At 43.1% G+C, this 21,765-nt stretch overlaps 1 protein-coding gene across 6 annotated transcripts in view; it reads left to right on the top strand.

Annotated features, from left to right (window-relative positions):
* The window catches only part of arhgap12b (Rho GTPase activating protein 12b), a 64,210-nt gene that overhangs the window by 26,702 nt on the left and 15,743 nt on the right, over nt 1–21,765 (top strand). The window contains exon 1 of one of the 6 annotated variants that reach the window (XM_042219273.1): nt 19,924–21,517. The exons of the other annotated variants lie outside the window; for them this stretch is intronic. Coding sequence (XP_042075207.1) covers nt 21,431–21,517 — 87 coding nt within the window. The 5' untranslated portion in view covers nt 19,924–21,430. Of the gene's footprint in view, nt 1–19,923; nt 21,518–21,765 lie in introns of those variants that run through there. 6 annotated transcript variants of the gene reach the window in all.

Below are 21,765 nucleotides of genomic sequence, written 5' to 3'. Positions count from 1 at the left end.
CTGGTGCAAATTACTGACCTCTGTCATCATTTTAAGTGGGGGAACTTGCACAATCGGTGGCTGACTAAATACTTTTTTGCCCCACTGTAACATAGAAACATAAAAATAACATCTCAAGTTGAACTCTGTATTTGGTAAGCTTCCAGGTTAATCTTTGGTCAGAATAAAAACTCAAGTATGATATATCAGGCTAGCGAAGAAATACAAACAACATGATGAAAAGTTTAATCAGAGCAGTCTCGATTGGAAGTAAAGCACTTTTGGAGTTTTCAACGTGTGAAAGGACAGAAATAAGTTTTCCTGTACAGCTGCAGGTAATGAGTTCATGAGCGGGCCCACACATGCAAAAAGAGCGGCACGTGCACTTTACTGAATCCCAAAAAATGACAAAACAATTACTTTTGAACAATAAATACCACATCTGTGACAGACTACCTTTCCTGTCATTTCCACCTGAACTGCAGGATCAAATAAGGCAGAGCAGTGCTCTGGGTAATAAGTACTGTTGTTAGCCGCGATCCACGGCTTTGGAACTGGAGTCCACGAGAGACTGTGTGGAGAAGCAGCTGTGTGACATGAAGGGTCAGCACAGAATCAAACTCCCGTGTAGAGAATGTGGCATGTAAAGTCAAAAGCTTGGCTGGTAAGAAGCAGCTGAAGTTTCAAAATAAGAGCGTGGAGATAATCTGAGGATGGAAAATATTAAATGGTGAAATGAGTTACAAAATGCACTTGGGTGACCATTAATATAGCGGGAGTCAAGTTGAGAAACAATGCTGTTCAAGTATTAAGTAGTATATGTATTCAAGTAAACCTGGCTTTGCTATAAAGACAGAGAGATCCTACCCCTAACGCACGCACGCACACACTCGTATTTCTTGTATCCACATTAAGGCTTTAACATTGCTTTCTCCAAGTGCCCCTCTAGTTTGTTTGTTTTTAACTTGTTCATTGCACTCTGCTACAAGCAGAACTCTTCACATGGGTGTGTGAAGCGGAAAAGATGTCACTGAGAAGGAGCTGGTTGGGAAACCTTGGATGTTTTGATGTACTGCTTGTTTATGCTGACTGTATTACTGTTTAATGAGCTTTAATGCTGTCAGCCAAAGTAAGCTGGGACCCAAACGTCACCCGTGGCCTATGAAGTTCCTCTGCTACATGCTCTGCTTCTGTAGCACTAAGCCCGTCCATTACAGAGGAAAAAAGCCATTTAACTGCATCAGTACTTGATGTTTACTTCACATAAATAGGTGACATCAAATAAGGAAGAAAGTATTATCATGTTGTATTTCAGGTACATTTCAGGCCAGTTTGTAAATGCCATCTTCTCCTTTATAGTACAAAGATTTGTGTGTTTGGTGAGTCTATGAACGTGTGTGTGCGCACCTGTGCACTGCAGCAGAGGCAGGGTATGAGCTTGACACCTTTCTCGGATTTCCACCCACACCAAACACTTGCACTGATGCCTTCTGTCACCTGGCTCGTCAAAACAAAACCGTGATGTGCGCTCGACGTACTCCTCCCACCGATCTGCTGCCCGGCTAACGAGGTAGTGACTCTAATCTGTCATCATCCTCGTCTGTTTTGGCTGACCTTTCCATTCACAGACTGAAACCACACACAAAAAGGGGGGCACTGGGATCAGCTGTGATCACTTTGTTTTGTTTTCACACACAGCTGGTGGCAGACTTACAACAATGCCAAAAATCTAATCTCGATGGCGGTGGGTTTTGGCAATTTGATGATTGCGGCTTGTTGGATGTTATTTCCTGTTTGCGATTGGCTTTCCGATGGCTTTTGTTGAGCTCTTGTTGTGTCTCGGAAAGTGCTGAGATTAGTTTTTGGCTTTTGTCGCGAGTAGATTCACAACAGTTTTCAGTGCAGAATTCACTGGAGCATCTGTCACTCTAAATGGAGCGTGTGAACCAGATTTTATGACCCTAAGGTTGTGAACTCTGACCTTTTTATAGCCTTTGTCCATGGTACGGCCACTTCTCAAGCAGTCCCTTCTGATTCTTTCTGCCATTGCCTTCATCTTGCTCTGTATTTTCTTTCTCTCTCCCTCCTTACATCCATCTCCCTCTCTCCCTCCCTGTGTCTCTGAGAGGATCAGGTCATTCAGCTAATGAGTCCTCCTATTTAAGGCTAGCACCAGAGCCCTAAATAGATCTCTTAAGATCCTTTAATCGGCCGCTGAGGCCTCTTCTGTTCTCCGTGACGACTGTGTGGATGTAGTCAGGTTGTTACAGTAGCTACTACTTGCCACATCGACATACCTGCTCAGGACCACCCCACCCCAGCCCTGACTGGACTCGTCTCTCTTCTTTCGGACCATGTTTTCATACCTGAGGACCCCTCATTACATTGTGAGTAGCTGCCATTGTGCACTGTGTAAGAGAAGGCTTAGTGAATGGGACTGGATGTGTCAAGGCTTAGGCTACTTGGCTGAGGGGAAAAGTGGAGCAGGTGTTGGTGAGTCTGGGATCTTGTCATGGTCTCTGATAATCACTACCATGCTGTACCAGCAGACTGCTCAGGGCTCGCAAAATTTCAAAATCTCTGGTAGCCCTTCGGGCAGACACTCTTCAGTTTTTGGTAGCCCAAAATAAATTTAAGTAGCATGAAAAAAAGAGGACAATTTTTTGATTGACTTAAAAAATTGTTAAAACACAAATTACAACAACTGTAAAAAAAAATACAATCATCAACTCAAATATTTGGTTCTAATTGAACAGAAACGTCTATGAACTTGTAAGAACTGTGTAGAACATGAATCAGTCTGTGTCAGATCCTGAATCTGACATTTCCACTGAAGTCACGGGTAAGGGGTAAGTGGAACCAAGATCTAGGCCATTTGCTTTGTTTGGAAAGACTGCTAAATTTTGCTAAAGCTAGTTCACTCTTTGCAACATCACGCTGTTCTAAACAGCTTTTTCTTCTGCGTTTCTTCTGGACTTCTTGTTGTGCTTGGTTTATTTTTAGTAGTTTTTTTGCAATTGGCGTTTGTTCTGGGACAGATACTGCAGACTGAGCAATAATGCATTTCTTGGATTTCTCATGGGTTCTAATGGGGTCTTTCTTAAAATTACTGGTCCCAGTAAAAAAGGTGTTTGTCGACTCAGAAATCGAGGGAAACTCAAGACACACCCGGCAGAACATGATGTTATTTAGCTCGTCATATTCCAGCCACAGAAATTCTTTTGTCCATGAAACCAAAAAAAGCTGCGCTTTTGTTTTTGCCTCATAGCCTGATTTGTCATATCTTTTCCGTTTTGTGATCGGCTTTTCTTTGGCTGTCCCTTCTTCACCCTGACCTGTCTTATTTGGCTCTGCAGAACTAAAATACCTGCGTAAATCCATCTGCTTTTACACAGGCACTTGCATAATGATCAGCGATTCTCTGCGCAATCAACCTGCATCACATGTTTAAGCTTGCTGCGGGAGATTTCAGTTGTCACGTTTGAATAGTAAGCTAATGAGTGATAAGACGATGTCAGAGGAATTAGTGCGCAATTAATCTGTCACTCACCAGTCAGTAGCTGCCGCTTTGTATTCACAGTGAAAGCAAAAAACAAACGGAAATTCAAACGCGATTTCAATATGTCACATACTGACAGCTACGTTTGCCAAAGAATGCAAAAGCATTGACATATTTTTTCTTCCTATGACAGCCTGACTGAGATGGATTTTGGTAGCCCGACCAGAAAAATCGGTAGCCCCGGGACGTCGGGCTAGTGATTTTGCGAGCCCTGCTGCTGTTGTAATTTCCTTGTGTAAAAAGCATGTGTTATTGATAGTATTAGTCTTTTTTATGGAATTAATCTATTAGATATCCGACTTCTGTATATTTCGTTTTAAAATAATAGGAATAAACAAGTACCTCTATGCTATAGCATAGTTGTTTCACCTAAGTGCATACTAAATATAGAGCTAGAGGTGCTACTTTACGTTTCTCGTTAAAAATTGAATGTGCGAGTTGATCATTTAATTAGAATAGCAGCAGAGCAGCTTCGTAGTAAAACTGCTTTTGTACCTCATGCTGTACCTGTTGGCTCCCGGTAGTCACCATGACGAGTGAAGTTCCAGAGAATTAAAACTAAAAAAGATGACAGTAATCCAAACTACACTGGTAAATAGCAATATAGCAATCTATATGATAATATGAAATCTATAATCAAAGCATCCATCATAGAACTGGAGCTATGTCTGTTTACCAGACAGTCACCAAAACAGTAACACTAAAACATTCCACAGCTCATAAGTTTAAACAATGGAAGCCAATGCAGAAATGCCTTATACACACACTCCAGCAGGGGGCATAAGTTCCAGTCGACTGTAAAATATCGAGGAGAGGAGAAAATTTACGAACTGACTGAATTCTTACATCACCATGTTAAATTCAGTGAACTCTTTAGAATGACCTATTTTTTTCAACAATGTATTTTATTTTATACACTGTGGGGCTGAAATCACATTAGGAGGTCTGGCCCAATACCTTTGTCCATATAGTTTAGCAAGGCGTTCTTTAGGGTGGTTTAACTGTTGATCGGTAGGTTTCTACAATATGAGCACTCAAGATCCACTTCTGTGGAAACGTTAGACCTAACATCCAAAGGATATACGCAATTATTAAAACCACCTGGTTAACACTGTTCAACCCCGTGACATAAAAACAGAAAAGTCGAGGCATGTCATTGGTAGCTGCTCCTGTTGGTCTTGTGTGTTGTCTCATGGGGATTTACTGAAATGTCCCATAAATGTTCAGTCTGGGATTGGGATCTGGGACAAGTTCGGTGGAGTGCATTATCCTGCTGAATTAGGCAACCGGTTGCCATGGGGAATATGCATCTTCAACAACCTTTACGTGGGCGTTATGTGTCAAAGTAACATTTAACACACGAATGGCAAGTTCAACTGGGCCTTACTTACAGAAGGTTGACAATTAGGACCTCCCCGTTCAGTTGACTCTGATTCTGCAGTTCACTACAGTGATTCAAATACCAATTCCTTTATTTTGACATAATAACATGCTATTGGAGGGGGAAAACACTATTTCAACTCAAAGGCATTTCTTGGCTGGTTGAATAACTACAGCAGCTGTGTGTTGTTAAGGGTTACATCTCAGTGTGTACTGATATCTCTGCATTGGTGATCCAGGAAAAACACCAACAGAGAGAGATCAACACCGGGCCTGCATCACACACAGGAGGTCACCAACATGACCGCGTTTTTTTTTTTTTTAGAGAGGGGCTCAGCTAGCAGGGAATTACTTTACCTAAGGTTTCGCCTTCTCTCTTCTGATAGCCACGAGCACAACGCATGTTATCATCTTGATAAATTAATCTTTTGAGTTGAATCAGGGATCCTTAACTGTTGCTTTGAAACAGTGACTTTGAAGGGGGGCAGCCCTGGTAAGACTAAAGCATCCTCAGGAGTATTTCTAAACCTTGGCTGTCTGTCTGTTTCGGGTTACATGAGAGAGAAGAGGCTGATGCTTGTTTTCACATTCTTCCTCCAGCATCAAAAGGGAGTCGGAGCGAGTGAGTATAAAGAGGATCTGACCTTCACTTAACCACGGGGCAAATGCAGTTCAGCCTGAACGGGCCTGTAACGAGAACAGACTGTGTCAGTGAACAGAGCTGATATTGTGAGATGTGACAGTGCCTCGCCTGCGTGCTCTGAGGTGATTGTCTTCACAATTAAAGTTTTTCCTCAACATGGGTTGATGAGTTGAAGCACCCCCCCCTCCTCCTCTCTGTTACCCACACACCTGCCTTCCAGTGTGAAGGAAGAAAAGACTGAAATACACCATGTACAGACAGTTCTTTTATTCTCTAATAATAACTGGCAGGTTGGCTTAACCCCTTCCACCCACCACCTCTCCACAGCAACCACAGTAGTACCTACTGTGGCTCTGTTGTTCTCTATTGTTAGTGTCTGCCTATGTCACAATGTTTCTGCCCGCTCCCTCCCTCCTACCAAGTAACCCTTGTGACACTTCACACCTCTTTTTAACCCCCCCCCATTTCTTCCATTTCCCCCGTCATAGTCAGCTGCTCAGCTGCAGTGACTGAAGGCTGACTGGTCATTGTTATCCTCTGTACCAAGAACCCTTGTATTGTGTGCCATCTCTGCACTTCATCGCTCACAGCATCAATAGACCTCAGACCTACTGCTACCAGGCTCTCAGGGCCTGTATTTTCCATCAGCCCTCCTCACAATGTACAGGACAGTGAAGGGGAGGATAGCGGAATACCTCACATGTCCCAGAACAATTTAAAAATTCTTCGTACGTGAACTGTGAAACCGTCTATTTCTGCCCGTTAACTGTTTTATGGAAGACTGCAGCCAGTAAACAAGGAGCATGCAGATGTAAGCTTGGACAACGAAGAGTTGTCACATTTAATCCAGCCCTCTCATATGATACATAATCATTTTAATACTGCAGCACTGGTTGACTGTTCAGTGAACGCTGGTATAAAGCAGTGATGACTGTTTCTTCTAGCATTTGTTATCATGAAGCATGTTGACTTGATACAGTAGGGCAAACACTTTTTCATAAGGTGTTTTTCCTTAAAGAACTATTTCAAGTTTCAGCAACCAGTTTTTCAATCAACAAATTCTCCAGTATCTGTACTTTTTTGTGTTTAATCTATGCTTTTTTTTAAAAATTATTCAGTGACACCTTTGTATGTGCACCACAGATATTTTGAAATGATTAGCTTTCAAATGGCTCACAAAACTGATGTGACATAATAGATAAACGGCCACAGCCATGCATAAAGTTCTCATCTCAGTCCGTAGGCCAGTATCGATCAGAAAGACCCGTACCATGTCTGACTGTTGCATAACGGTGAATCACTAATTCCTGCAGTTCTTTTCATTGTGTCGGCTCATATAACAGCGACGTTGTTGCAGTTACCTGGATGGAGCAACGCTGTAATTAATGTTATTAGTGCTCTTTGTATTGTGACAATTCCAAATGTCTGCTTTAACCATAAACCTTTTTCATGCATGGGATGTTAATTAGATATAGGATTATAGCACCTGGAACTGGAACACATAACTATAATAGAGCCTTTATGTTGGAAATGTCATTGGTTGCACTCGGGTTTATTTGCTGCCATGAAAAGGTGTCAGACACCTTCAAACCTGCGGTCTGCTTGGAAGGCTTGCAGCCGTAACGCACCCCCGTTCTCTTCGGTTTTCATTTGCCCCTCAGGGCTTGTGCATATTGACAACAATCACTCACTGAAGTTAATGTTTGTAATTACGGTGAATTAATTAGACCTCAGTTAGCAGCAGCCCCAGTGAGTTGTCTAGATAAGAGGGCTGTTTATATATAATTTTAGGTAACAGACCTTAAAAAATGTTTTTGTCACATACAAAACATAAAGCAGGGAGACTTATTCTGACATATTTCTGTTATTGCAGGTGAATCTTCTTCAATAAAAACAGACACACATTTGTTTTCATATCTTAGTGAGGACAAATCTAATTGACCTAATGCCAATTTGTTTAGACAAAGATTTCTAAACTTGTACACACACACACACACACACACACACACACACACACCCACCCCTCTGTGTCTAAAACTAGTGTTCTTCCACTGCTGCCTCTGTAGCAGGACTTGCTACAGTCCAGTGACTTAAATCGAGGCTGACCTTTTTTAGCAGGCTACTGTAGGTATTACATAATCAGCTTCACAGGATGCAAACACAGGGCTGGTGTTTATAAAATGTGACATCTTGAACCTAAGGTTGTCAGTTTTTCTCGCAGCAGTATAACTTTTTTTTAGACATGCACTCGTTTTGACTAATCTGTTGGCATCTGACCAGTTTGTTCTTCATGCATGGGACTAATCTACACTGCCTTGTGGGAAATCACAGATGATAAAAAATTAATATAAGACAAAAGTCTAAATATCCCAGAACAGCACTGCGTCACCTATAATGTCAAACATATTACATGTTATTGAAGGCTAGCTGTTGTTGACAATGATGTCGAGTATTTAAAATTATACTAATAGTAAAAGATACACAGTTAAAAGTAACACAAAGGACGCAAGTGGACACAAAATTCAGTTTCCAGGTGTGTAAAAGGTTTAAGCAGTTGAGTCGTTTTTTTTTCTAAGTTCGGTGAGGATTGGATGGACTAGCACCGACATGCACTTGAACTAAAATCCTGTTATTTTGTAAAAGTAAACGATGATGATCCTTGGAAGGCTCCACACACACAAAAAAAACCCTGCACTATTTTCTTTGGCTTTCAAAACCAAAATAGCAAAAACTGTGTCATTCTGTGCTTATGCCAACTTACAGTAGCTACACTGATCAGCTGCAATCATTACTTTATTAATGTCTTAAGATAAATTATTCCAGACAATGAGGCAGTTTGTCAGCTAGCGTAAAAATAATACTTCACTTCTGTTTATACAGTTTATTAGATATAATATCTGTGTACTGTGACTTGTTCCACCAGTGTGGGAATACCTGAATTAAGCTATGACAAGTGACCTAACTCTAATGAACATCCTGATGTGTGAAAACAGCTGATGATTGACTTGGGAGAAGCAGTTCTTTGTATGAAAGGCTTTAACTAAAGCATGCTAGCTTGTTCCAGCATTTAGTAGCCACCCCTGACCTCTGGAATCCCTGAAGAGGGTGACAAGAAATTTTTCTGCAGCATAGATCAATAAGTTTATCCTAATCCTCTACTGTTTGTTTAAGTTTGCAAAATGAACACGCCATCAGCGTGTTATCAGCAAATGTGTAGATTTTAGTAATCTGTAAAAGCTGTCATCACTAAAAAAGTCCCAATTATCTAACAGGTTGATATCTCAGCTCTGATGGCAGCTGACTCGCAATATATTTGGCGTCTGTACCGTGAAGACAGTAACTCGATCTGTTTTTGTCCCAGTCCCTGCTTCAAGTGCTCATCTGTCTGCAGCAGGAACATTTTTTTGGATGCTGAGATGACAGTGAAGGACGGGAGTGCACCATTCCTTCTCTTCCAGGAGTCGGCTGGGATTTATTTCATCATTATTTATGTAACTGTTTCGGTGTTATCGGCGTGAAATGAATCACTGGTTTTAGTTCAGCTGAGAAACGGTCTAATCACGCCTTCACTGCATGACACATCCTGCTGTTTTCTTCTCACCTGCTCAGGACTCATCAGGATTTGATTAATTTGAGCCAAGTGCCTGCAAATGCTGACAAACCAAGAATACAGATGTTAATATACATCAACATGTTTCCAGAACTCATCAATGAGGTCATTATGTACCTCCACTGCTGCATACAGTTTGTGATTTCTGAAACCTAATCTACTAAAACAGGGAGCACTGAGGGAGTGCTTTCTGCAGACTGACACGTTTTTCTTTATATGTTGAAGCCTTTGTGTGTAAAACGCTTCTTTTATAAAAAGTTGAAACGTGCGTGTGTGTGTGTGCGTGTGTGCGCGCGTGCGTATGAGCACTTGCACGTGTATTAAAAGGATATGTGCACGTGCACACATTCTCCTCGTCTCTCACAACAACAAAGCCTCGTTCCATCTTTCTGATGTGTGGAGCCAATGTTCCAGCTTTGTTCTGCTGCAGAGTGGAAGTGACCTCTGGTTCAGGCTCCAGTCAGATTCATTAAAATAAAAACCAGGTGCTGACGCACATGAAGACCTGCGCAGTTAAACATACTCTTATTGGCAAAATGAAATGCAGTCTGAAACGGGCATGTTAATGATACATTCTGCTTGTGTTGGTTGCCATGTTGTATTGGCTGATTTAGTGGGCACAGTACCATCACATGCTGTCATAATGGGACTGGGGGTTGTTATGGTTTGGGACAGAGCTTTTGTGCCAACCAAGGAAACGCCTTGACGTTTGATGTTCACGAGGAAAATATTTTCCCCCGCTTGCTCCTGAAGAACAAACCCCAGAGACATTAGCTCCGTCTAAAACCTTGTATGAAGTCTGTAGGGATGGGTATTGATAAGATTTTCACGATTCCGATTCCATTTTCGATTCTTTATCGATTCTTTTTTTAAAAAAAGGAGAACACTAAGGTCGATTAGCTTAGAACTTTGTTTTTTATCTTCTCTTTGAACAAGATAGAAATTTAGGAGTAACATGGCCTTACAAACCCAACAGTGAGATCTTAAGAGATCCAGCCTACGGCTCTTCAATGGGGTGTCACAGGGTCCCCAGGAATAAAAATTGTAAATGTAAAATAATAAAATAAATATTCTTCTGTAGCAATAACAAAGTGTAACATAAATTATTCTGTAGCAATTACACAAGAATATCCAGAAATGTCCCTGCCTACAATTAAACACATTCACTTACTGAAAATTGGGGGCATCTGCTGTGGCAAATGGGTTCAAGCCTTTTACCACAAACTTAGTCACTGCTGGGTGACATTAGTCTATCCTGCCTGAAAGGAGACGCTACCGGTAGACTGCAGCGAGAACTGCCAGCATCTGAGCCAGACTCTGTCTGTCTCTCTCATCATGGTCACTAAATGCACAGTAATAGCAGGTTTTGTAATAAGGCAGATCGCGCTAACATAATATGCACTGTTAGTTGATTATTTACCTGCCGCAATAACGGGAGAGGACGTGTAAACGTTACCGCTGCTGCTGGGTTGAGATTCACAAGTCCGGAGCGGATTTAAAAACACGATCGCGTGTTTTGTGAGCAAATGCTTTTGCATATTCGTAGTGTTTCCTCCCTTAAATGAAATATCTACTTTGCAAGTATTGCAAGTTGCCCTGTTGTCATCCGTTCTCGTAAAGTATAACCAAACTTTTGAGCATTTGAGCCGCTTAGGCACCGTGTTTCCTGCCAAGTAAGCGACGCTCCGCAACGTGGTGACGTCATTCGGGGCGACTGGAATCGATAAGGGAATCGTTTGCAAAAATGGCAAACAATTCCAAGGAATTGAAACAGTGGGAACCGGTTCTCAACAAGAACCGGGTTTTGATACACATCCCCAGAAGTCGGGTGATGTAAGGTTGACCATGGGAAAACTTTGAAAATCAAACTACACAGAGCTGAGCTCAATAAATCAAACCCCATAAACTGTCATGATACCCGTTCCAGCTTTTTAAGTCAAGATTGGATTTTATACTTACCAGTACCAGTATGTACCTGTTATTCAACTACCACCGGAACACAACTGTCAGCTAACAAGGTGCACCGAGGGTCATGTAGTTACCTTTTTTTTTTTTTCAGACACAAATTTTAAAACATTGTAATCAATCAGTGTTGTGGTCGAAGCCTGGCCTTATCAGGTAGCATCAGTGGCCGAACTCACAAATATGCCTGGGGCTAAATGGGAGCAGATCCCTGCAGCCTGGTTCCAGCATTTCTTAAAAATCCTAAAATCATAAAAGTAAAGGCTGCTGTGGCAGTAGATTAATGCTATAACAGCCTGGTTTCTGTAATGAAGTCCTTCAGCTCTCTGCTGACCTTGTTTTTCTGTCTAATGAGCTGTTACAGATTGAATATGTGTTTTTATGATGTAGTTTGTGCTTTAGTAAAGTGTGTTGTATCTACTGTAAAGCAATGTTGTACAATAAAAATAGATCTGTATTTCACCAGAAACAAACACGGGTCGTCAGAATGCCGCATTTGGATAGACTTCTCCAATAACAGCTCTGCTCTGTGTGTGATGAAAGCAGAGGTTTTCCTGCCTGCTATGCTCAGTATGAGACCATCAAGTGGAAGGATAATGGCTTTGTTTAAGCAGCTGGGTTAACACAGATCCTGTGCCGCTGCATTTGCGGAGTAATGCACTACAAGGATAGTGGATCAAGTCAAGTTTTCTTCGAGTTAGCCCGGTCAATAAATAACAGAAAGGAAAGGCAACTATTTGGGGTCCTCCCGGATCAATGTGACACAGGTCTGTGTGGACGTGTATCTGAATGGTTTTTGTGATGTAACGGACTCGTCTGCTGAGAATTTTAATTATAAGGCACCAACTATGTGTGTGTCCCAGGTGGTGGACTTCCAAGAAGTATAAGAGTGTAATTGATAAAAGCTTTGTTTACCAAAATTAAGACTTAAAAAAAAAATTAGTACAACAAACCAATCAGTTCTCTTTTCTGTGTTCTGTTAGCTGCAGCATCAGCAGTGCTGCAGTGTTTGTCGGCAGATAAAGTCCGGGCATAAAAAAATAGTAATAACGTCAAAAAACAAACTCATGCCTCTTATGGATTATCTGAATGCTTGCAGGTTCCCATGGTAACAGTGGTCTTACCAATGTACGGCTCAACAGATTGCAAATTCAAAACTTATTTTCATCCATTCGAAGCTGATCATAACCATCTTTCTTGCAGGTTGTGTGTTCTGCAGAAGTGTTTGTGGTGATTTAAGCAGGTCAGAAGCAACGCTGAACTATCAGGCTATCCCAGCTACCACAGGGCGAGAGGCGGGGCCAAGGAAACCTTTAAAGCTAAATCCAAAATGGTTCTTTTGTGCGTCATGGCCAAAATGGGAGTGGGGCCCCCTGGTGGGTCATGATGTTACCGCAGACATGAGCGAGACAGGCATCTGTGGGCAAGACACGAAAACAGGGCGTTGTTGGAATGCTACTACGCAAGTAACCCTGGCGGAAGGGGTTACATGAATAGGATGAGGGACCTATGGATTCTTCGATACCCAACATCCACAATGACGGCGAAACAACTAGTAGCTCAGTGTTCCAACACTCGAAAGAAGGGACTGCTCGCACAGCTAGAGATTGATGAGGTACAATATAAAAAACATTACGTGAAGTACCCTCAGAAGGTCTGCTAGATGATGATAATGCAGCACTACGGACGATACCTACAGCCATGCTTACCGAGACTAACAAGCTGATCTACAATACGGCAGCAGTGATCAGTGAGATGCTTGGCTACAAGTTGAACAGCCACAAGGGGCAGTACCCTCCATGGAGAAGGAGGCTAGAGGGCAAGATCAAAGTAGCACGGAGGGAGGTTAGCCAACTAATGGAGTTGCAGAAAGGTGCGACAAAGAAAGTGCACAGGTATGGACAGGAAGCTGTCCATACCTGAGGCCTTGGAAACTGCCAAGCAAAGACTCACAGCCTTGGCCAGCTGCTTGAGGAGGTACACCAGAGAGATAGAAGGCAGGAGAATAAACCAGCTGTTCTCCACAGAACCAGCAAAGGTGTACTCTTTGGGAACAATAAGAGAACAGCACCACCAAGGCTGGAGACGGCACAATACTGGAAGAGCATATGGGAGAAGGACGCAACCCATAACGGCAATGCTCAGTGGCTAGTGGATCTGAGGTCAGACCACAGCGACCTCCCTGAACAGGGTCCAGTAACCATCACGGTGGCAGACATCCAAGCAAGGGTCTCTAGTATGAAGAGTTGGACAGCACCAGGGCCCGACATGGTTCACGCCTACTGGCTGAAGAAGCTGACTGCACTCCACGAGCATCTGGCAGCAGAAATGAACCAGCTGCTAGTTGACGAGAGACACCCGGGTCAATACATGGGGCACAGAAAGGGATTGGCAAGAATACCAGAGGCGTAAAACACCAGCTACTGGTAGACAGACCAGTCAGCCGAGACTGCAAGACCAGGCTGACCAACCTGTGCACTACCTGACTCAATGCCCCACAGCTGGATACTGGAATGCCTAGAATTGTACAAGATCAATGGGACCCTAAGAGCCTTCATCAGGAACTCAATGGCGAGCTGGATATATGCTCGCATTGGAGTTTGGGTCCTAGTGGAAGGCTTGTCACCTATCGCCCTTTAACAAGCAGCAGCAATTTTTACATAACAGGCTGTGTTGTTTATGTTTTTCAATCAAATATTTCAAAGAAATACAATACCTTGTCTTGTATTTTGAGTAGAGTGAAGATTAAAACTGGGGGAGACCTGTGGGGTTTTCTGCTTTCTACGTGGGCCTCAGCACTCTTGACTTTTGGAGTGGCTGCTTTTAGTTGCAACAAGTGAAAAGAAGCTGCTTTGAGATTTGAAAAGCAAGAACTATCAAAACTTTGACAAATCTGCTTTAAAGCTTTGTTTAAATCAATCAACTTAATCAGCTGATTAGAATCGGTCCTTGTTAGTTTTCTGACTGTTCATCTTTCACCAAGATCTCTGCTGCACAAGTCCACACACCTTTTGACCTCTTCTCCATCCCACCCGACCAGCCATTCTGCACCCAGGGAAGGGAGTCGGTGTAATTAGCTTGAACCAATCACACTGAAGGCATTAGGGCAGGATTAGTCATTAACTGGGGGCTTAGCTGTCAGCTGTCAGCCACAGAGGAATGCTGCTAAGCCTCTGCTTCAGCCCCGTGCCACCAAGACATGGCAAGAAAACAAAAATTACGCCTGCGAAATAGTTCTTAAAATACAGTGGCGCTGTCTGCCGCTCTGCTCTGTTAATAGCCGTAGCCACGGATGGATGGATCAGACACCAGCTGTAAATATCTCAGTTGCATATGTAGCCCGGTGCTGCTCTTTTAATGTCCAACAGATGTTGGTGCAGTAATGCAGTCTGTGAGCCTGGATACAGGAGGACCTGAAAACAGGCACACTGTCTGTGTTAATTAAGCAAGTTTTCATAGTCTGAAGTGTCAGAATGTAATGTGTAATGTTTAGTGGTGTCACCACAGAACAGACCCTCTGTTAGCTTTGGCTCTGCAGTCAGAGAAAACCTGATGGCAGCGAGTTTGAACACAGAGACTCTTTGTACTGTGAGGGCCACTTGAAATGAGAAATAAGAGTGAGATTTGCCAACGCCAGTTCCATTAAAGAAATTGAATTTTCCTTCAGCGCGTCATCGATACCCCAACCCCCAACCCCCATAACCCCACTGCAACTAAACAGAACAAATTGATGCTGTCAGGGTGCTGGCAGGTCGTTTGACTTGTGCAGCCTGAATTCATTTATCAGACCCCTTCCAGTTCTCTCTCAGGAGCGTACGCAAAATCCATCACATCCTGTTCTTCCTTTTTTATTGGACGGCTGTGTGGGTAACAGATTGCAGCACGGCTCTGTCGTCCTTTCCCACAAGTCTGGCTGCGTGTCTCACACTTTGATCGGAGAGCACACACGCTGGCTCGCAGCTTTTAGTGAAAGTTTGACTCCAAGTTTGGCAGAAAATGAAAAGCAAAAGGAGTTGAACAGTAGGGGGGGGGTATGACCCAGACTGGACACATTCCTGGGGGGTCTGGGAGTCTGTCCTCCTGTGCAGATCGGTGGCCTTTAACTTCCCCCAGCATGCGCATTCAGATTCTTTGTTGCAATCTGTTACTCTGTTAGACAATCCTTTGCACTGAGTATTTCTTAGAGAAAAGGCATAGTTATACCAGCACTTTAAACAGTGAAACTTTGCAGTGAATTAAACCCACAGAAGTTTGTTAATTTAAAACAATATTAAATGACTCTAACTTTATTAGCCAATGGAGCGCCAGGGGTGTCCATAACCACCATAAACTAACCTCTGGGCATCCAAAAGAACCAGTGAGAACATGTTAGGTGGTTACATACATGCTGATTGAACTGATGCGTAAAGATGGAGTGGAGCGAAAACTGAAGTGCTGATGTATGCTGTGACTAGTCCAACCTGCTAATAACATTATGGTTGTCTTTCAGCTACAGGAGCAGTTAACATGCCTAGGTCCAGATCTTCGAATTCATCCACTCTGTTGCATCAGCTCATTTGTATAGCACTGTGCATGATAACAGTAGCAACTTTGCTCCACTCTAGAAAAAATTCCAGCAAAAATCATTATGTTGCATGCACTGCTGTGGAATTGATTGCTACAGGCAGATATGTTTCTCTGTCGTAACTGGTTAATGAAATATGAATAATCTATTCAATGGAAGTCTGTTGGAGTCAAGACGTAAGACTGGAGTGTAATAGGTCCACAGATCTGTCAAGTATGCACTTAATCATTTACGCTTGTGAGTATAGAGACTGCACGGAGCTTCTAGAAAAGGGGTGTCGAACTCCAGGCCTCGAGGGCGGGTGTCCTGCAGGTTTTAGATGTGTCCTTGATCCAACTCAACTGATTCCAATGGCTAAACTGCCCCCTCAACATGTCTTGAAGTTCTCCAGAGGGCTGGTAATGAACTAATCATTTGATTCAGGTGTGTTGACCCAGGGTGAGATCTAAAACCTGCAGGACACCCGCCCTCGAGGCCTGGAGTTCGACACCCCTTTTCTAGAAGAACCACACAGTTTGCAGTGAGGCACTGACCACTGAGACTGAGCACAGCCAGGTGAAGCAAAGGTACATGTGGTACCCACCTGAAACGGCTTGTTACACAAATCACATCATACACTGACAGTAGCAGCACATGCAACAAACATGTTTCTGATCCGTCTCTCCTGCTAGTGTGTGCAGCTGCATGCACTGACCTGGTGATATTTGAGAGGCACACACACACATACGCATACACACACATTCTTAAATAGTCTGGGAATGTCTCCATGTGCTTTAAAGAAAAGATCAAAACTAAAAAAAGTTTCTCTCTGCGTCTGTGTTCGCATTCACACTTTGATTCGTGTTGAGGCCCAAATAGAAACCGACCCCTGTGATCTGATGTTTACCTGTAAAGTAACCAGGTCCTTGGGTCCTTTACAAATGAAGCTTTTGATTGGCTCATTCTAGTTATTCTCAGTTGCGTTGTTGCAGATAGGCAGAGCAGAGTGCCGCACACTCATTCTTGGCTCTACGACAGTCTCCCCCTTATGCACAGGAGACTGAACATGGCTGCAGGCTTCCCCTGTCCTCAAAATCCACCCCTCACTCAATTAATATTTCAAGAAGGAAACCTGATTGGAGAGGCAGTGTGTGGCAGTGAAACTCCCTCTGTTCTTTGCAGAGATGTTGTTTGAACAAAAAAAAAAAAGAAGAAGCCTTAAATCATGTAAAACAGATGATTTTGGAACAAAAACTCAAAAATTCACTTGTCCACTGCAGCTTGTTTTAGCACTTGGAGCCTTCTTTTGTCTGCAGTATCCAGGCAGCAACAGTTTGTGTCTATTAGACTTGTTATTCTCCAACAAGCTATCTGGAGGTTTATCATAACAAACTGACATTTTAGCTGAGCCTTATCAGCTCCACACCGAAAGGTTAATTGTTCGCATCTCTATCAGCGCATGAGCCTCACCGAACCTTCTGATCCGTGAAATGAAAGGAGCTGTCGTCATGCCGACCGCTGAAAAGATGCTGACTCAATTTTAATCTCTTGGTTTTTTCTTTTTTTTTTTCTTTCTTTTTGTTTGTTTTTTTGTGCCTAACCCTGGTTGTCAAGTGCTGACCTGTCTACCTGTGCAGGTTGCATATATATGTTTCATTAACATTTTTTTCCCTGCACAAACTATTTAGACGTTTTTTTTCCCCTCTTTTTCTTAAACTGGTTGCTAAGGGAGGTGAGGAGTGGTGCGCGTGTGTGCATGCGTCTTTTCTCATGTTCATGGAAAATAGACAGGGAGGGCTTTGCCAGAAATATTATGATGAGAGAGTGGGCGAATGTGTTCGGAGCGATGACTAGCAACGCGGAAATGTAGGTTAATCTGATCATATGGATGTGGCCATCGTCATCAGCATCATATCTCCTGGAGCAGAGGGAGAGAAAGTATGATGAATGTGAGAAGGAGGGGTAGCAGTAGGGCGTTGGCTGACTGAAAGGTGGCACAGGATAAAGAAGGAAAGAATGGCCAAAGAGGTTTTGGTGCATGATTATCAAAAGATGCAGCAGATGAAAGGGTTGTTTGGTGTGTGTGTGTGTGTCTGCAGAGAAACGTGGCTTGAGAGGGGAAACAGAAGCGAGAGAGGAAGGCGGCGGTGGGAAGAGGTCAGCAGAGAAAGATGAGAGAGCTGAGGACAAAAGAACAGAGGGAATGGGAGCAGATTGAGGCAGCGTTTCAGCGATGCTGCATGCTCTCCCCTGCCCTCCCTCTCTCCAACCCTCATGACCTAGCTTCAAACGGTTCTCGTGGTGACCACCTTATTGGCTGGATGTCTCCGTGGTCTCAGTCACCATGCCGTCTATTCCCACCACCACACCGCACTTCCTTTAACCTGCTTTCATCTAATTCAATTACTCAGTCGCATTATGTAAGGCGGTTACCGGGGAATAGAGCCACGCTCAGAGGTGAGATTGACCCGTGTGCTGTCGGTGATGAGAGGGAGGAATACAGAATTATTATTTTAACAACAGTTATTACAGAGAGTGGAGCTTGTTGTTGAATCTCTCTGCTGCCTTTAATTTTCAATGCAGACCTCCTAAGATTGACTCTGTGGGAAAGAATATTTGCCTACCAGCAAATAAATAACATCACATTTACCAGTAAGGAGTTATGTGCTGGTGTTCACAATTAGTGATCAGACCCAAAACACTGCTCAGTAGGTCTGTATTATCCAGGCTCTGGCCTGCAGTACAGGTGGAGCCGTGTTAAGGAAGTTTGAACTTCTGTTTCATGCTGTGTGCTTTCATCTTTGCGGAACTACTTCCCTTTCTTTTCATTTGCAAAACCAAGTGCAACAGCATGGATGTCTTAAGGGGCTGTGTCATTTCAGACCCACAATATAAAGACATTTAAAAGACATTTTGTTTCTGTTCATTTTTAAATATCTGTGTCTATTCAGAAACGTAGATTCTGTGTCACAAAGGAGGGAAGTGAGATCTGTAAACATTATGTAATGTGTTCGGCTTTTTTAGTCTGTCAAGATCCTGACAGCAGCAGCAGCAGCATCCTGAATCGGTGATTGAAATGAGAAAATGCAGTGTTTGATCTGCCTTTGTGTGCTGTTTGGACTGCAAACTGCTGCACAGCTACCATTGATGGAGATGCTGCAGAGTGGGTTGCCATGTGCTAGAAACCCCTCCCCCTCTACTCTCCTCATGGCCAGATATTTGTGATGGAAACTCTCCCCCCTCCCACCCCTGTGCCTACTGTCGTAACCCAAGGGAGACACCTACTGGACCTGCAGTTTAACTGCAGCCTGTGCGCCCCTGCTGCCCTCACCCTGACCTGTACTTCTTTACACAGAGAATTATTTATGGTTTAATTTACAGCGCACTGCTGGGTGCAGTCCTTCTCCAGCGATTGTACAAGCTCTGTGGGACAGGAGGCTGACTGAAGGGAGGCGATTTATAGTGTGCTTTTCTCAATATGGCGATAAATACAAGGGCGATAGCAAACTGCAACAGAGCCTAAGCTCATCGGGATCTATTAGTAAACCTCTCTCTAATCAGTTGTTTTGTTTTCTGCTGTGCACGTCCGTTCCCAGCTTCCTTCAATTTCTCCATTAGACCTCTGAGTTGAATTAACGACATGAAACCACACGGGCCTACACACTCAGCCTGCGTAATGCATTCTTAATGCAGTTTGTGGAGATCCTATACTGTACTGGCCTGTAGTCTGAAACTCATTTATCACGGCTCTGCCAACAGACAGGCTGCTCTGCTGTGAAGAAGACTGTTCTGTATTCAACAGCACCTCTCTCCCTCTCTCCTCATCACCTGCTCTCTTTCTCTCGCTCCCTCCACCCATCCCCTAGATCCTCTCTATTTTTAATTACCTGTCAGAGACCCTGGGTCCTGATCCCTCCTTCCCCGCTCTCTGCCACATCTCATTCACTTCAGCCAGGAATCTGCCTGTTGAGAATCCAGTGTAAACACTGGGCAGCGATTTACAGTGAGGGTACTGGGAGTATACTGTGGGAGGACGTCATGCTGAAGTTGCCTGCTGTATTTTACTGTGTAATACCACGGGGAAGATTTTAGCAGGTGTGCCTGTATTTTCTGGTACTGTTGAAAAAGAGTGTTTTAAAAAGTGTGTTATTTAATTGAGTGAATTATTTAAATTAATGTGTCATACGTTTTGGTTAAATAATGCTTATTATTTTTAAAACTGGCACATTATCATCAAAATAATCATAATCACAAAGCACAATCGTATCTTACTTACCTTACAGGTAAGGAAGTGCCTTACCTGTTGACCAGCAGGGGAAGCCTCCCGGTTGTTATTGATCGTTGTGTTTTGTCAAGTTTCCCTCCCCTCACCCCCAGATGGACGCCCGTCCCTGAACTGGTTCTGCTGAAGTTTTCTCCTTAATCAAAGATAGTTTTTCCTTCCTACTGTCACCAAGTGCTTGTACACAGAGGTTCGTCCGATTAGGTCTTTACCTTACAATATAACGCAGCGACTGTTGTGATTTAGCATTAAATAAATATAGTTAGTTGAAATAAAGTGTTTGCAAAAAGAGGTGACTGTCAACTAAAGCTTGCACTTTTTAAGTTAATGAGGAAATTGCCCCACTTCTCACTTGATTTATGCCCTAATTTACCATTTTACTGATTACTTTTTGATGTTCATTGATAGTTTCAAGTCATATTTAATATAGCATTAATAGCCTACCTTGGGTAATTGCTATCAGAGGAGGTGCAGTCCTTACATCCACTCCTTATTTGACCCTGGTATCTCTCTTATTGTGATTTGGTCCCTGCAGCTCTTGTGAGATATGACAGTACTGCACATGCATCATGACATGTGACCCCTTTCACATGATACACATAGATAACTGATGCCATGTTTGTGTGCTTTAAATTTAGTCGGCTGCAGCTTGTCATACCTGAAGATTAACTATGGCTTTTCCTGCTGTAGTGTAACGTTCTCAGATGTATTTTTCAACTGTGTCTCAAGTACATTAAATACGGCACCTAAAACATGTTAAAAGATTACCGGTGTAAATTTTAACACTCTGTCGTGTGCCAGGTATCATCTAGAAACAATACAAAGTGAAATCGGTGATCAAAACTAAGTGTTGTAATGGTGAAAGAGCTTCAGCATGTTGCCACATGGAATTGCAAAAATCTTTAGAGAATTGTTGCCGTTGGTGTTAAAACTTAAATAACACCTTCCTCTTCTCCTAATCACTTTTATTGCCTGTCAAACCTCCTTTAAATATACTTTGCCTAATCTGTCATATGGCACTCATTTGTCCCGGTGAAAGAAGAGTCCACAGGAGTAGTGATCGGGGGTGTTATCTCTCATCAGCACACTCAGGTCTCTACACTGTGGTAAAAATAGAGTCTGGCCTTTGGTGAAGCAGTTTTGTCGGCGGCTGGTCTGAGCGAAACCCACAGAAAGTCATTCTTCGTAGGGGAAGCTCACACTATTTCAGCAGTTTCCTGTTGTGCCAGTTGCGTTTGTGTACACTGCCGCGCTCTGTGTGTGTGTTTGACAAGTGCAAAGGGGAACAGAATCCTTCCACCTCACACACACACACAAAGTGAGGTCTCAGATTTCCTGTTACCTTCAGCTGGAACATTACAAGTCAGAAGGACTGAGAGAAAGCGGTGTATTTCTTTGCGTCTGTGTTGGTGAGGGGTGCTTTGAAACCACAGCGCGTGCCCCGTTGCACTTGATGGCCGCCGTGCATCACCATGCGACGTGCATTCAGTGTGTTCAGAGGCTACAGGAGAGCCGGGGAGGATGACGACGACGTCTTTGTGTGCAGCTCTGGACACAAGGTGACACAAATGAGACTGCTAGATATTTTCACCATGTCAGCTTGCTTAGATCTCTGCCCTCTGCATTAATATAGCACAGTGCCTCTGCGTTGCCAGCACAGATGGATTTTGATGTCCTATAACAATTAGTTCCTCTGTGCTCTTCCTCAAACTGTTCATTTATAGTTTGAGACCTTTCCATCAGCACTGGCAGCAAGCAGCAGCTTTGTTCTCCTGAAACTGTTGCATTGGATTCCAGGTATTATTAA

This window comes from Haplochromis burtoni, unplaced genomic scaffold, assembly GCF_018398535.1.
Source record: "Haplochromis burtoni strain Fernald_Lab_line unplaced genomic scaffold, NCSU_Asbu1 Contig_30, whole genome shotgun sequence".
NCBI lineage: Eukaryota > Metazoa > Chordata > Actinopteri > Cichliformes > Cichlidae > Haplochromis > Haplochromis burtoni.
The sequence above is the reverse complement of the archived record's forward strand: the minus strand, read 5'-3'. Positions and strand labels throughout refer to the sequence as shown.